The sequence below is a fragment of the Lytechinus variegatus genome, chromosome 6 (assembly GCF_018143015.1).
Source record: "Lytechinus variegatus isolate NC3 chromosome 6, Lvar_3.0, whole genome shotgun sequence".
NCBI classification, from domain to species: domain Eukaryota; kingdom Metazoa; phylum Echinodermata; class Echinoidea; order Temnopleuroida; family Toxopneustidae; genus Lytechinus; species Lytechinus variegatus.
The window spans coordinates 46,463,905-46,477,885 of NC_054745.1; the positions used below are offsets into that span (position 1 = coordinate 46,463,905).

A 13,981-nucleotide genomic window follows, 5' to 3' on the forward strand; every position below is an offset into this window, starting at 1 on the left:
ACTTTCAGCTCTGGATCCTCAAATTTGCAATTTTCTGCTTTATACATTTATCTTACATTTCCTTCTGATCTTGATACAAGCAAGATGTCATATGGAAGATGTCCACAAAATCAAGCATTTTAAAGAATGTTTGCTAATTTAAGGATCCCAATTGTACAATATTTTTCAAACTTCCATATTATTCTATACAGTCTGTATTTATCTCATTTTTGCTCAATTCTCTTGACAAACCTGAATTTTTGTATTGATGAAGCTGTTGAAGCATGAAGCAAGCTAAAGACTCATCACAGTGAAAAGTTCCATTGTGTGTTCCTATTCTCACACAGCTACGTTTACAATCCGTCATTATGCTTTGACCTGAATTAAACAAAAAGATATCAAGTGGAGCGCCTCTGACAATCTAAATGATTACGCGATTCAATGTACATGTAGCAGCAGTGCTGACTTTGAAAATGACTATAGACTAATCATTCACAAAAAACACCATTCATATGATAATAAAATATGTACTATGTTCATTGACCCTAAATGACATTTGACCTTGATTGTATGTCCAAAGACTTGTGCAAGATGATCAGTGATACTTGACTACCCTTATACACATTTTATAAACTACATGTAGATCCATATTAAAGCTTTCAAAGTTATGATGGCAATTCAACAAATACCCCCAACACGACCAAAGTTCATTGACCTTGGTCATGTGACCTAAAACTCACAAAGGATGTTCAATGTCAAATTATCTAACAAATAATAAAATTTGAAACTTCTTGACGAATTATTTAACAAATAATAAAATTTGAAACTTCATTATAAATAACTATTCAAAATCAAGTATCTAATTTTATACTTTGTTAAATAATATAGTCTATCTAAATAAATTGTGCTTAAAAATGGCATTTTATAGCATCGCTTTATATCAAAGCTACGTCATAACGAAGCGGTTCAAGGATCAAGCCTATTGTATTTGCAGTGTTTACAAATCGATCGAGGGATCTAAACAAGATTGGTCTGGTAAGAAACCTCTCATTTTTCATATTTATACTAAAATAATCTTAATCCTTAAACTTTTTTCTTGGGCGGACTTGGCCTTTACAAAAGACATCACAGAGTCCTTAGGGCTACTTCACGGGAGCGTTTCATGAAAGGACTTGTCGGACATTTTATCCATCAAGTCCTGTTTTATCCGACAGTTACCATAGTTGGAATTGATCAGAGGGCCTGAAAATTACCTAGAATACAATATTTTGTACACAAAAATGCTAAAACTATGGCTTAAAATTTTTTTTTGCCACAGCCTGAATTCAGGCTTTCTCCTGAAAACTGGCATCCCCAGAGATGCCAAGTTCAAAGACCAGCTATGAGTGAGATTTTCTGTGAATCTGAGTGAGATCACAGACATTGTGTACAATGTATATGGGGATAGGCTGTGATGGTTGCGTGAGACAGAGATTTGAGGGGATGAACAAAGAGTCCAAAATGCTTGAGTCTCACGCATAATGCGTGAGACTTGGTAGCTCTGCATCCCTGTTTTATCCTTTTGCAAATGAAGTCTCCAATATGGGAGATTGTCTCCCAATATTGGAGAGAGTCTCCCATATTGGCCGTGCGTGCGTCTCTACTGATCATGGTGATGATTAGCTGATACCCTTTCATAAACCCATCCTCCAATTATCCGCCTAAGAGTAATGCGGATAATTCAATAACAAGTGGAATGCCTCTGGCGGTCTCACCTGCATCACGAGATTCAATATAGCAGCAGTGCTGACTTTGACAACTTCTTTAACTCACACAAGATGTTCAGTGATACTCGGCTACTCTTCTTATTTTCACGTTTTATGAGCTAGAGTCTAGACCAACACACTTACAGAGATATGATGGTAATTCAACAAATTCCCCCTACATGGCCAAAGTTCATTGAGGTGGCCAAAGTTCATTGACCTTACATGACCTTGACCATGTGACATAAAAACACACTTAGCGTCAGTAGATTTCTTTCAAATTTCACCACAATGTACCATACATGTAGTTGAAATGTTCGGAATGTCATTGTCAACTATGGTACATTGTGGTGAAATTTGAAAGAAATCTACTGACGCTAAGTGTGTTTTTATGTCTGTTTCAGCAGCGTCTGTAATTTTGGGGAGTGTTGTTGGGCACTTCCATATATGCCAATGTACTATACGCATTGTTTAGTGCACCTTGGTGCCAATGTCATGAACGTCACAACTTTTGTTTTCAAAAACAAAGCTCCACGCTCGTGTGTATTGTTCTTTTAGAAACCTATCTTAATCATTGGTACCAAAAATGATTAGAATCATTAGAATTTCAGATCAGAATATAAAGAACTTTCTGCTCGCTCTCGGCACACTACAAACAGTCCTGAACAGGTACCTTTTCCTGTTTTCAGATCAGGATACTAGAAAAATTCAATTTGATGTGAATCATATATAGGCCTATGTGTGGGTGAGTTTGTTTTGTGTCATTGAGCACCTTTCGATTCATGATTTTGCCTCCCCTCCCCCCATCTGAAAAATGGATCGAAGCCCCTGCTAAATCATGCTATGAAGCAAACTCCTAATTTCTCACACGATTGACACGTATTGTAATGGAAACTGTCAGTGTAAAAAAAATGGCCAAATCATGGTTTTGGGAACCACTCGTCGATATGCGCACTTGTGTACAAAGTAAAAAGAGGTGGAAATAGGGAACCATGCGTGACTGAATAAAGCGTTGCCGATGTGAACGATGGTTCCCAATATCACGATAATGCCAAAAAAATCAAGCATTTGTCCCAAAGAAAAATAGAAAATAAGCCAAACATTGCCATCCTTATTTTGCCACACATGGAGATATAACTGAAAACAAGGTTATACAGAGCTACCAAGTCTCACGCATTATGCGTGAGACTCAAGCATTTTGGACTCTTGTTCATCCCCTCAAATCTCTGTCTCACGCAACTATCACAGCCTATTCCCATATACATTGTACACAATGTCTGTGATCTCACTCAGATTCACAGAAAATCTCACCCATAGTTGGTATTTGAACTTAGCATCTCTGCATAGCTGGTCTTTGAACTTGGCATCTCTGATTATATCATAACCTTGTTCATTGAATGAGTGCCCTGTGTAGTGAAATAAGGTTGGTAATGTTTGGCTTATTTTCTCTTTTTCTTTGGGACAAATGCTTGATTTGTTCACACTGTCAGGTTCCATTACAGCTATTTATCATGTAACTTGGCTCTTAAGTAAATTTGATTCTTAAGACTATTTTTTCTTAATTAAAAATAGAGATTGAAAAACTACGATTGTCTTGCCATATTTATTTTCCACCAATAGAGGGCGTACACAAAATGTGCCCAAAATCCAGGTTTTTGAGCTCTCTGACTCTGATGAATACAAAAATTACCCCGGCCAAGTTACTATAATGAAAAATAAATTGCAACTCTACGGAAATTAGTATGGTGAGACTACCACATATCGACCACCTCTTTTGAAACCGACCACCTTGCGCGCATTAAAATTGTGTATTACAAACGATACGCGCGGGAGAGTAGGTGCAGTGTCCATAGAAACGGTAAAAATCGATTTTACGAGAAAAAAAGAAGCAACAAAAAGTAGAAATCTAGTAGAATAAATCAAAATTGTATTGACCAAACCCAATCCCCGCTGAAAAACCAAGAAATCTGATAGGAAACGGCTTTAGAACAAGGCAGTGTATACAGCCACACGCGTGTGTCTTTACCATCCAGCCACACGCGTGTGGTTATATCCAGAACACCTATCTGTGGATACCGCCACACGCCGCCAGTAATAACAGTAAAACACGTATGTAGGTCTGACCGTCTATATCACGATCAAAATAACCTCATTTCTTCATTAAATTCTTACATTCTAAACCCCTTTGATATCCTTAGATCGTTTCAATTTCATTCTCACCGTCTTCTCTCCTTGCTTTTCTTGTCTTGTTACAAACGGTCGTCTGTTTAACAGCAAATTCTCTTTTTCTACTTGTGTCGATTCTGGCTTCCTTCGCGGTGGCAGACCCATACAGCAAATGATTGGATAAATAAATAAATAAATAAATGAAGAAGTAGACCTAGGTAAACTTAGACTTCTGGTGATGGGAGAGGGTCATAATGTATGGTCAGTTCCCCCTTGTCTGCGCGGTCTCCCAAGTCTGCGCACCCGCGTATCTGCGCGATTTCAGTTACAGAAGATACGCAACGAGCACGAACATTACACAGGCACTACATAGACAGGTATTCATAAAAAAAATCCGACTCAAAATGGTGGAAAAATAATGAATTCAGGGCATTTCATGTGACAGCCTCAAAATACAGCTATTGTCATCAAAATCCTCGAATCGTGTGCAAAGTGAATGAGTGCGCAGACATGGGGTACTAGTCCAGTAGATATTTTTCATACCTAGAAAAGTTGTTAAGTACAAGGTTTTTTTGTTGATTTGCGTTCTAGATGGGTATTGAAGTAAATTCAGCTTGGTTGCCACCTTGGCAACCTTGAGCAATTTTTTAATTAGCCTAATTAGCATAATCATCTAATTAGCATATTACGATATGTAATATGCTACTTCTCTTAAACTAGAAAGATTAAAAACACAAATAATGTCATTTTACTAAGAGGTCCTGTGACGAGGAATCGATTTATAGCAATAATTTAAATATTTAAGTTATGCAATTATCGTAATCAGCCTAATTAGCATAATGAGCTAATTAGCATAAGTGTAATATATACGTATTTGAGGATGATCCAAAAAAATGCCCAATATGTAGATAATGCATCCCTTTTAGGGTTTTCTATAGCGAGGAATTCATTTATGACATTATTTTTCAATTTTAACCAATGTAATTGCTGTAATTAACATAATTAGCATAATGCACTAATTAACACATATACATGTATGTGTAATACATATGAAAATATATATTTATTTGTCATTTCATATCGAGAATGTCCGAAAACATGATTAATACAGGTACCCTATGCTTGTTTTATATGGCGAGGAATTCATTTATGACATTTTTTCCCTTCTTACATTGTCTTACCAATGTAATTGTCGTAATTAGCATAATCAGCATAATGCGCTAATTACCATTATACATGTGCAATATATACGTTCCTTTGTCATTTTATATCGAAAATGCCAAACACATAAATAAAACAGCTATCCCATGGTTTTCTATCACGAGGAATTAATTTCTGACGTTATTTTTTCCTCTTTTTGCCAATGTAATTGTCGTAATTAGTATAATTAGCATAATGCGCTAATTAACATATATGTGCATTACATATATTCTTTTGTCATTTTATAACGAAAATGCCCGAATACATGAATAATACAGCTATCACATGGTTTTCTATGACGAGGAATTAATTTCTGACATTATTTTCCCCCTTTTTAACCAATGTAATTGTCGTAATTGGTATAATTAGCATAATGCGCTAATTAACATATATGTTCAATATATATATTCCTTTGTCATTTTATACTGAGTGAGAATTCCCGAAAACATAAATAATACAGCTATCCTTTAGTTTTTCGATGATTAGGAATTCTTTTGTGACATCATCTTTTTCCTTTAAACAATGTTTTTGTTATAATTAGCTTAATTAGCATAATGCGCTAATTAATATATATTTGCAATAGATAGATTTCTGTGTCAAAGTACTGTCTACATCAACCTGAAAACATATATAATACAGCTCTTCTAATGTTTTCTATGTTGATGAATTCATTTATGACAATAATTTTCCATTTTAACCAATGTCAATGCCTCAATTAGAATTACTGGCCCATTGCACTAATTAACATCTATGTGCAATATATCAAGTATATATTCCTATGACTGGTGTGTTGGCTCAGTTGGTTGAGCGTCCGTCTCACAATCGGGAGGTCGGGGGTTCAAACCCCGGCCGCGTCAGACCAAAAGACGTTAAAAGATGGGAGTTGCTGCTACCCTGTTTGACGTTCAACGATTAAAGGGATAGAGCCTCTTCGATCTGGCCCTGCTCAGCGGCTGCCGGGCCCACGATCAATTGGACAAAGCAAATCTTCGGAGTATTTAATTTCATGTCTATTTCGAACAATAAATTATGGATTTTCATTTTTTTTCATATGTTAGTTTATATCGAGTGTGCCTGAAAACATGAAAAATACAGCTATCCTATGGTTAGTGGTAATTAAAATACAGGTGCAATACATATATTTCGTTGTCACTGGATTGTCTCGCCTGCATAGCAGAGAGAAACTATAGGCGCCACTTTTCCGACGGCGGCGGCGACGGCAGCGTCGTCAACATTGATATCATATAAACCAAGCAATGTCAATGTCATCATAACTTAGAAAGTATATGAGTCTAGTTCATGAAACTGGGACATAAAATTAATCAAGTATTACTGAACATCTTGCCTCAGTTTCAGGTCGCATGACTAAGGTCAATGGTCATTTACGGCCAATGAACTAAGATCTTGTTGGCGGAATACATATCAAAATCTTAACCAAGGATAAGTTTTTGAAATGTCTTCATAACCTAGAAAGTGTATGGACCTAGTTCACGAAATTTAAACATAAGGGTAATCAAGTAATACTTCTGTTTGAGTTTCAGGTCACATGACCAATGTCAAAGGTCACTTAGTGTCAGTGAACTTTGGCCATGTTAGGGGTATTTGTGGAATTGTCATAACTTTAAAAGTTTATGGATCCAGATGTAGTTAATGAAACTTGGACATAAATGCAACCATGTAGGCCTATCCCTGTCTATCCTGTGCGCATGTCAGGTCAAATGACCAATATCAAAGGTAATATAAGTTCAATGAACTTTGGCCATGTTAGGGGTATTTTTTAACTTGGCATCATATCTTAGAAAGTTTATGGATCTAGTTCATGAAATATAAACATATGGGTAATCAAGGATGAAGGATTGTTTTGCACACATGTTAGGTCACTTGATCATGGTCTAAGGCCATTTTGGATCAATGGACATCTTATGAATTGTTCTTACGTGAATATTTTATGCAATAGCTGTTTTCAAAGTCAAAACTGCTGCTGTATAAAATCGCGTAATGCAGGCGAGACTGCCAGAGGCGTTCCACTTTGATTAGCTCATTATGCCAATTAAGCTAATTACACCATTAACATTGTTTAAAGTTAAATACGATATCATATTAATTCCTTGTCATAGAAAACTATGAAATAGCTGTATTATTCATGTTTTCAGGCATTTTTTAATATAAAATGACAAAGGAATATATACATACATACATATATATATATATATATATATATATACATATATATATATATATATATATATATATATATATGTTTATTAGCGCATTATGCTAATTACGAAAATTACATTGGTAAAAAGGTAAATATAATGCCATAAATTAAATTCCTATAGTCATAGGAAATCATAGGATAGCTGTACTATTCATGTTTTCAGGCATTCTTGATATAAAATGGCAAAGGAATATATATTAGTATGTAAAATATTGCTCATAAGTTAATTAGCGCATTATGCTAATTACGCTAATTAAAACAGTAACATTTGTTAAACGGGAAAAATAATTTCATAAAAGAATTCCTCATAGAATAATACCATAGGATCGCTCTATCATTTATGTTTTCTGACTGTTGTAGTACTTTGACAAATAAATCTCTATATATATATATATATATATATATATATATATATATATATATATATATATATATATGATGATTAGTGCATTAGGTTGATTATGCTAATTATGCCAATTACAGCGACTGCATTGGTTAAATGAGCCTCGCCATAGAAAACCATAAAGAAGTATTATCAATTTTTCGGACATTCTCGATATGAAATGACAAAGAAACATGTATTTCATATATATTACACACATATATGTTAATTATTGCATTGTGCTAATTATGCTAATTACGGCGATTACATTGGTTAAAATGAAAAAAATAATGTCAGAAATGAATTCCTCGCTGTAGAAAACTAAAAGGGTTGCATTATTTACGTATTGGGAATTTTCTGGATAGACATCCACAAATACACATATACAGTGTATTACACTTATGCTGATTAGCTCATTATGCTAATTAGGCTAATTACGTTAATTGCATAACTTAGATATTTAAAATATAGTTATGCATGGATTCAACGTCACAGGACCTCTTAGAAAAATGATATTACTTATGTTTTTAGTCTTTCTGGTTTTAGAGAAGTAGTATATTACATGTCGTACATATGCTAATTAGATGAGTATGCTAATTATGCTAATTAAAAATATTGCTCAAGGTTGCCAAGGTGGCAACCAAGCTGAATTTACTTCAATACCCATCTAGAACACGAATCAACCAAAAAACCTTGTACTTAACAACTTTCCCAGGTCTTGTACATGGCCTATGAGACCGTCTACTGGACTATACCATTTTTTTTTCAATCTGAAAATGACTGCCCGAGATTTTTTCCAAGAAAATTATATATTTCTTTCAAATTTTTATGAGATATTTGGCACACTAACTCATTATGATGTAAGGAACATTATCAACTGAAAGATTTTGTGAAATAGGAAGAAATTCATGTTAAATCTGAACTCAAATTGTTAGGTGCGCAGACTTGGGGCCCACCATCATATACATCATAACCACTGGCGTAGCCAGGAATTTTCAAGGAGAGAAGACGGTGAGAATGAAATTGAAACGATCTAAGGATATCAAAGGGGTTTAGAATGTAAGAATTTAATGAAGAAATGAGGTTATTTTGATCGTGATATAGACGGTCAGACATACGTGTTTTACTGTTATTACTGGCGGCGTGTGGCGGTATGGTATCCACAGATAGGTGTTCTGGATATAACCACACGCGTGTGGCTGGATGGTAAAGACACGCGCGTGTGGCTGTATATCCGTCGTCAATCGTCAAATCATGCGCCAGAGCTCGCAGTGGAAGTAGTGAGGCGATCATTTAGCATGTTGACGTCATGTAACTGATTTGAAAGAGAAAAAATATTTTGCCACCGCGGCCGCGACAAGAATCGACCGTAAACTTAGTGTATCGCTGGTGGTCGGTTTCAAAAGACGGCAGCAAATGTACAATCGTCGCATTCGTTGTTCGTCGATATATACGCGGATTGAATCGGAGTCGCCGAGCGAAACATGGAATTTGGAAATCTGATCTGCTCAATTTTCTGCACAAATGAGACGAAAACTGGGTAAAATTGGTGAATATTTTCGCAGATACGATGCTTAGGAGATTAGGTGTGTGGGTAAATATGAGGCTGAAAGGAATGGACTCATTAATTCTGGGAGGCATCTACCGCAGTCCAACTTCTAACAGAGATAATTCAAATACTGATATGGTGACTGAGCTGCTGTATAAAGTTGCAGATAGCAATCCTTCGCACCTGATCATCGTTGGTGACTTTAATTACCCAAACATCAACTGGGAGAACTGGACATCCCATCTTTCGCATGAACAGAAGTTTATTGACTGCTTGAGTGACTGTTTCCTTCATCAGCATATAGATGAGTACACACGATACCGGACAGGACAACAACCACATATACTGGACCTTTTGATCACCAATGAAGAAGGAATGATTGGAAAAATATCTTACCTGCCTGGCCTAGGTTTAAGCGATCACCAATGTATCCTTATTAATGTAAATTTATACGCAGAACAAACATTGAGAAAAGAGGAAAGGTATCGATACCATAAAGGTGACTACCAGGCAATAAATGATACCATCATTGACAAAGATTGGTATAGTGAATTGGAGTCCATGAATGTAGATGAGTCGTGGAACTTCTTCTCAATCACCTATCAAGCAGCAATAGACCGCCACATCCCCAAGACCACAGGGGTTAGACTAAAGAAGAAGAAAGTCTGGATGACAAAAGAAGCTCTCAGACAACAAAAGAAGAAACATAGATCTTGGAAAAAATTTCGTAAAAGTGGCGATGATGTAGATTATCTGCGATCAAGAGAAGAAGCTATTAAATTTCGAAAGATGACAAGGAATCTTCGCAGGAAATTTGAAAAGGACATTGCCGACAATATCAAGTCTAACCCCAAAGCATTCTGGAGATATGCAAATAGCTCACGAAAATGCAGAGCTAATTTTGGGGTCATGAAAAATCAAGACGGAATCACTGCTGAGAAGGATGAGGACAAAGCTGAACTCTTTAACCTTTTTTTCAACAGTGTATTTACAGATGAAAATGTGCAGCAGATCCCAACTTTGGTAGACAGACACAAAGGTAATCTCTTAACCGATTTGGACATTACCACAAGTACTGTGAAGAACAAACTGAAATTACTGAAGTGTTCAAAATCATCTGGGCCTGATGGATTTCACCCCAGAGTTCTCAAAGAAACTGCTGGAACGATTTGCATACCTCTTGCGCTTATCTTCAGAAAGTCCTTGAAAGAAGGATGTCTTCCACAATCATGGAAAGATGCTAACATCACACCTATTCACAAGAAAGTAAAGAAGGATGCAGTGGAAAACTACAGACCAATAAGCCTGACCTCAGTTATCGGCAAGGTGATGGAATCTGTTGTGCGTGACGCCATCCTCAAGCAACTAATTCAGAATGATTTATTGTGTGATGCACAACATGGATTTCTTCCAGGAAGGTCTTGTATTACGCAACTGCTAGAGGTCATGGAATTGTGGACTGCCTCTCTTGATAAAGGATGTGAAATCGATGCCATCTACCTTGACTTTTGTAAGGCTTTCGACTCTGTGCCACATGAACGACTAATGAGCAAGCTAAGATCTTATGGTATAGCAGGTAGTCTGGAGAAATGGCTTTATAGTTTCTTGACTCACCGCAGGCAGAGAGTTGTCATCAATGGAAAATCATCACAATGGTTACCTGTTAGAAGTGGCGTGCCTCAAGGTAGTGTTCTCGGACCGATGGTCTTTGTTGTGTTCATCAACGATCTGCCTGAGGTAGTAAGCAGTATCGTAAAGATATACGCTGATGACACCAAACTGTTCAGAGAGATCAGAATGGAGGAGGACTGTGACAGGCTGCAAGCTGACTTAGACAACTTAGCTAAGTGGTCCAAGAAGTGGCAGCTTCAGTTCAATACAGCAAAGTGCAGATACCTCCATCTTGGTCATCAAAATTCCCATCATCAGTATCATCTAGATGGAGATATGCTGGAGGAAGTTTCAGAGGAAAGAGACTTGGGAGTCATCATGGACTCTCAACTGAAATTCCACTCCCAAGTAGCCAGTGCAGTCTTGAAAGCAAACCGTGTGCTTGCTACGATTCGACGAACCTTTGTGCATAGAGACAAAGACAACATCAAGAGGTTATACAAGTCACTTGTGAGACCAATTCTGGAATATGCAAATGGGATATGGTACCCAAGATATACCTCTGACCTGAAGGCTATTGAGAAAGTCCAGCGACGAGCAACCAAGCTAGTACCAACCCTGAAGGAAATGGACTATGGCAGAAGGCTACGTGCGTGCAATGAAATTACCTTCCATCAAGTACAGACTACGAAGAGGTGACATGATTCAAGTCTATAAGATAATCCACGGCATTGATGACGTGAATAGAGACCTGTTCTTCACATCAGCTTCCACTCAAGCAACCCGTGGTCATCCTTTTAAGCTTTTTCTGAAAAGGAGTAGGTTGAGTGTGAGGCAAAACACCTTCAGTGTTAGAGTGGTGAGCGACTGGAATTCTTTGCCTGCTGAAGTAGTCACAGCATCAACAGTCAATCACTTCAAAACAAAACTAGACAAGTTTTGGTCTGCATGGCATTATGCTCATGCATGGGAATAGTACTAGTCACTGCATTGGCACAGCAAAGGACAAATAGCACAGATAGCGATTTATCCAAGCTAGGAAGACAACGTACAGTACAAGATAGACCTGGAAACTTGACTGCAGACACAACTGTATTTTTCCAGTAGATGCGGTATAAAGGTATAAACGGTATAAAGGTGGTCGATAAGGGGTACAGTAGTTCCAACCATACCGATATTTTTGGTCACAAACTCACAAAAGCGATATTTTAATGATTTTTTTAAATGGTGTACTGTGTACAACATTGGCATACCATAGTTCTAAATGTACCGTACTGGTACCTACCTGTAGATTCCCTACAGCTAATACCAGTGAAAGGCAGGTAACCCAGTCCGGTCCCAGGGAATTCCCTGCCCCCTGGGTTAAATAAAACAGGAAGGGTGGTCAAGACTCGAGTCAAGATTTAAGAGATAAACAATTTACAAAACTGATGACATGATCATAAAGACAGACAGACAAACACTGCCCAAACACTTACCGCTATCACAGTTCCTTAGGAGAAATTTGCTAAGTTGGTGTCGTATCGAAATTCTCTGACGATCAACCAAATGGAGCCGAAAAATACCAATAAATGGACGTCTGCACGACACCATAACGTTCCGGAACGTGGTAGACAAAGATATCATCAAGGGCGCCGGGCCGGCCGCGCGTTTCCGTTTTACACCCTGGCGAAGGCATTTTCCGGAAAAGTAGCCAAAAAGCGACTAGTGAAGAGTCTACGTCTAGTCGTCTACGTTTGTTTACATTATCAGCTGGGCGCGCGATCCAAAGTCCTCACCGAAGTTATCCGCAGAACATACCGTACTTGCAAGCTGAGCTTTCCAGGTTCATTTGCCTTGCCGATTTGCTGATGTCTATTTCTCTCTCTATCTGTCTATATATCTATCTCTCAAATTCTATCTCTATCTATCTATGTAACTGCAGTATCTGTCTATCTAATAATCTTCTCTGTCTCTCTCATTCTTTATCTAACATCTATCTATCTCAAATTCTCTATCTCTCTCTATCAATCCATCGATCCATCTGTCTGTCTTTCTCTATTTCTCTCTCTCTACCTACCTATGTAACTACAGTATCTATCTGTTAATTTGTCGCTCTTCTCTCTCATTCTTGATCTATCTGACATCTATCTATCTCTCAAATTCTCTATCTATCTCTCTATCAATCTATCTATCCATCTGTCTGTCTTTCTCTATTTCTCTCTATCTATTTATCTATTTTTTAACTAGAGTATCTGTCTGTAATGTCTATCTTCTCTGTCTCTCTCATTCTTTATCTTTCTATCTATCTAACATCTATCTATCTGTCTCTCAAATTCTCTATCTCTCTCCTTCTCTAGCATCTGTCTGTCTTTTTTCTCTCTTTCTCTTTGTCCGTCCATATTTCTATCTACATCTCTCTCTCTCTCTATCTATCTATCTATCCTTCTCTCTTTCTCTCTCTCCCCCTCTCTGTCTTTCTCTCTCTCCCCCTCTCTGTCTCTCCCCCTCTCTCTATCTATCTATCCATCCATCTCTCCCTCTTTCTCTCTCTCTTTCTATCTATCTATCCACCTCTCTCCCTCTCTATTTCTATCTATCTATCTATCTATATATGTCTATCTTGTCTCTATCTATTTATCAGTCTTCTATTTCTATCTTTCGGCAGCTTCTAAGTGTATCAATCCATCAAACTTCAATTTGTCTTTCCATTATAATTATCTGTTTATTTTGATTTTGTCTGTCATTCTATTCATTTAGTTAATAATTCATTTTTAGAAAAAAAAACTATCATAAACAACGCGACTGCAAAAGCATGTTCGGATTTCACTCCTGACTGCCGCTCTCTCTGTACATGAAGTGCCGAGGAACTCTGTGCTCTGATCAGTATTGTGCAAATTGCATGCGGTGGTGATTTTTTATAGAGATCAGTGTGGTGGACTCGCCTGTGTCGCACGCTGCATGCAACCAGCAACGTGTGTAGACTCTTCACTAGTCGCTTTTTGGCTACTTTTCCGGAAAATGCCTTCGCCAGGGTGTAAAACGGAAACGCGCCGCCGGGCCGGCCAGGGGCCGCCGTGCGCGGGATCGAGACCGGACACTCTAAATAGAGCGCGCAATGAAACGATGAATCATAGAATTGAAGGGATGGTCCG

At 37.5% G+C, this 13,981-nt stretch overlaps 1 protein-coding gene across 6 annotated transcripts in view; it reads right to left on the reverse strand.

Moving 5' to 3' along the window:
• LOC121417544 (MYG1 exonuclease-like) overlaps nt 1–12,479 on the reverse strand; it is a 32,010-nt gene extending 19,531 nt beyond the window's left edge. For 3 of the 6 annotated variants that reach the window (XM_041611275.1, XM_041611274.1, XM_041611273.1), the window contains exons 1-2: nt 12,326–12,479; nt 232–357 (exon numbers count right to left, since the gene is read on the reverse strand). In XM_041611275.1, the coding sequence (XP_041467209.1) occupies nt 232–357; nt 12,326–12,473 (274 nt within the window). In that variant the 5' untranslated portion in view covers nt 12,474–12,479. Of the gene's footprint in view, nt 1–231; nt 358–3,941; nt 3,977–12,325 lie in introns of those variants that run through there. The other 3 variants (XM_041611277.1, XM_041611279.1, XM_041611278.1) reach the window with 3 other exon arrangements.
• Nucleotides 12,480–13,981: the final 1,502 nt, after the last annotated feature.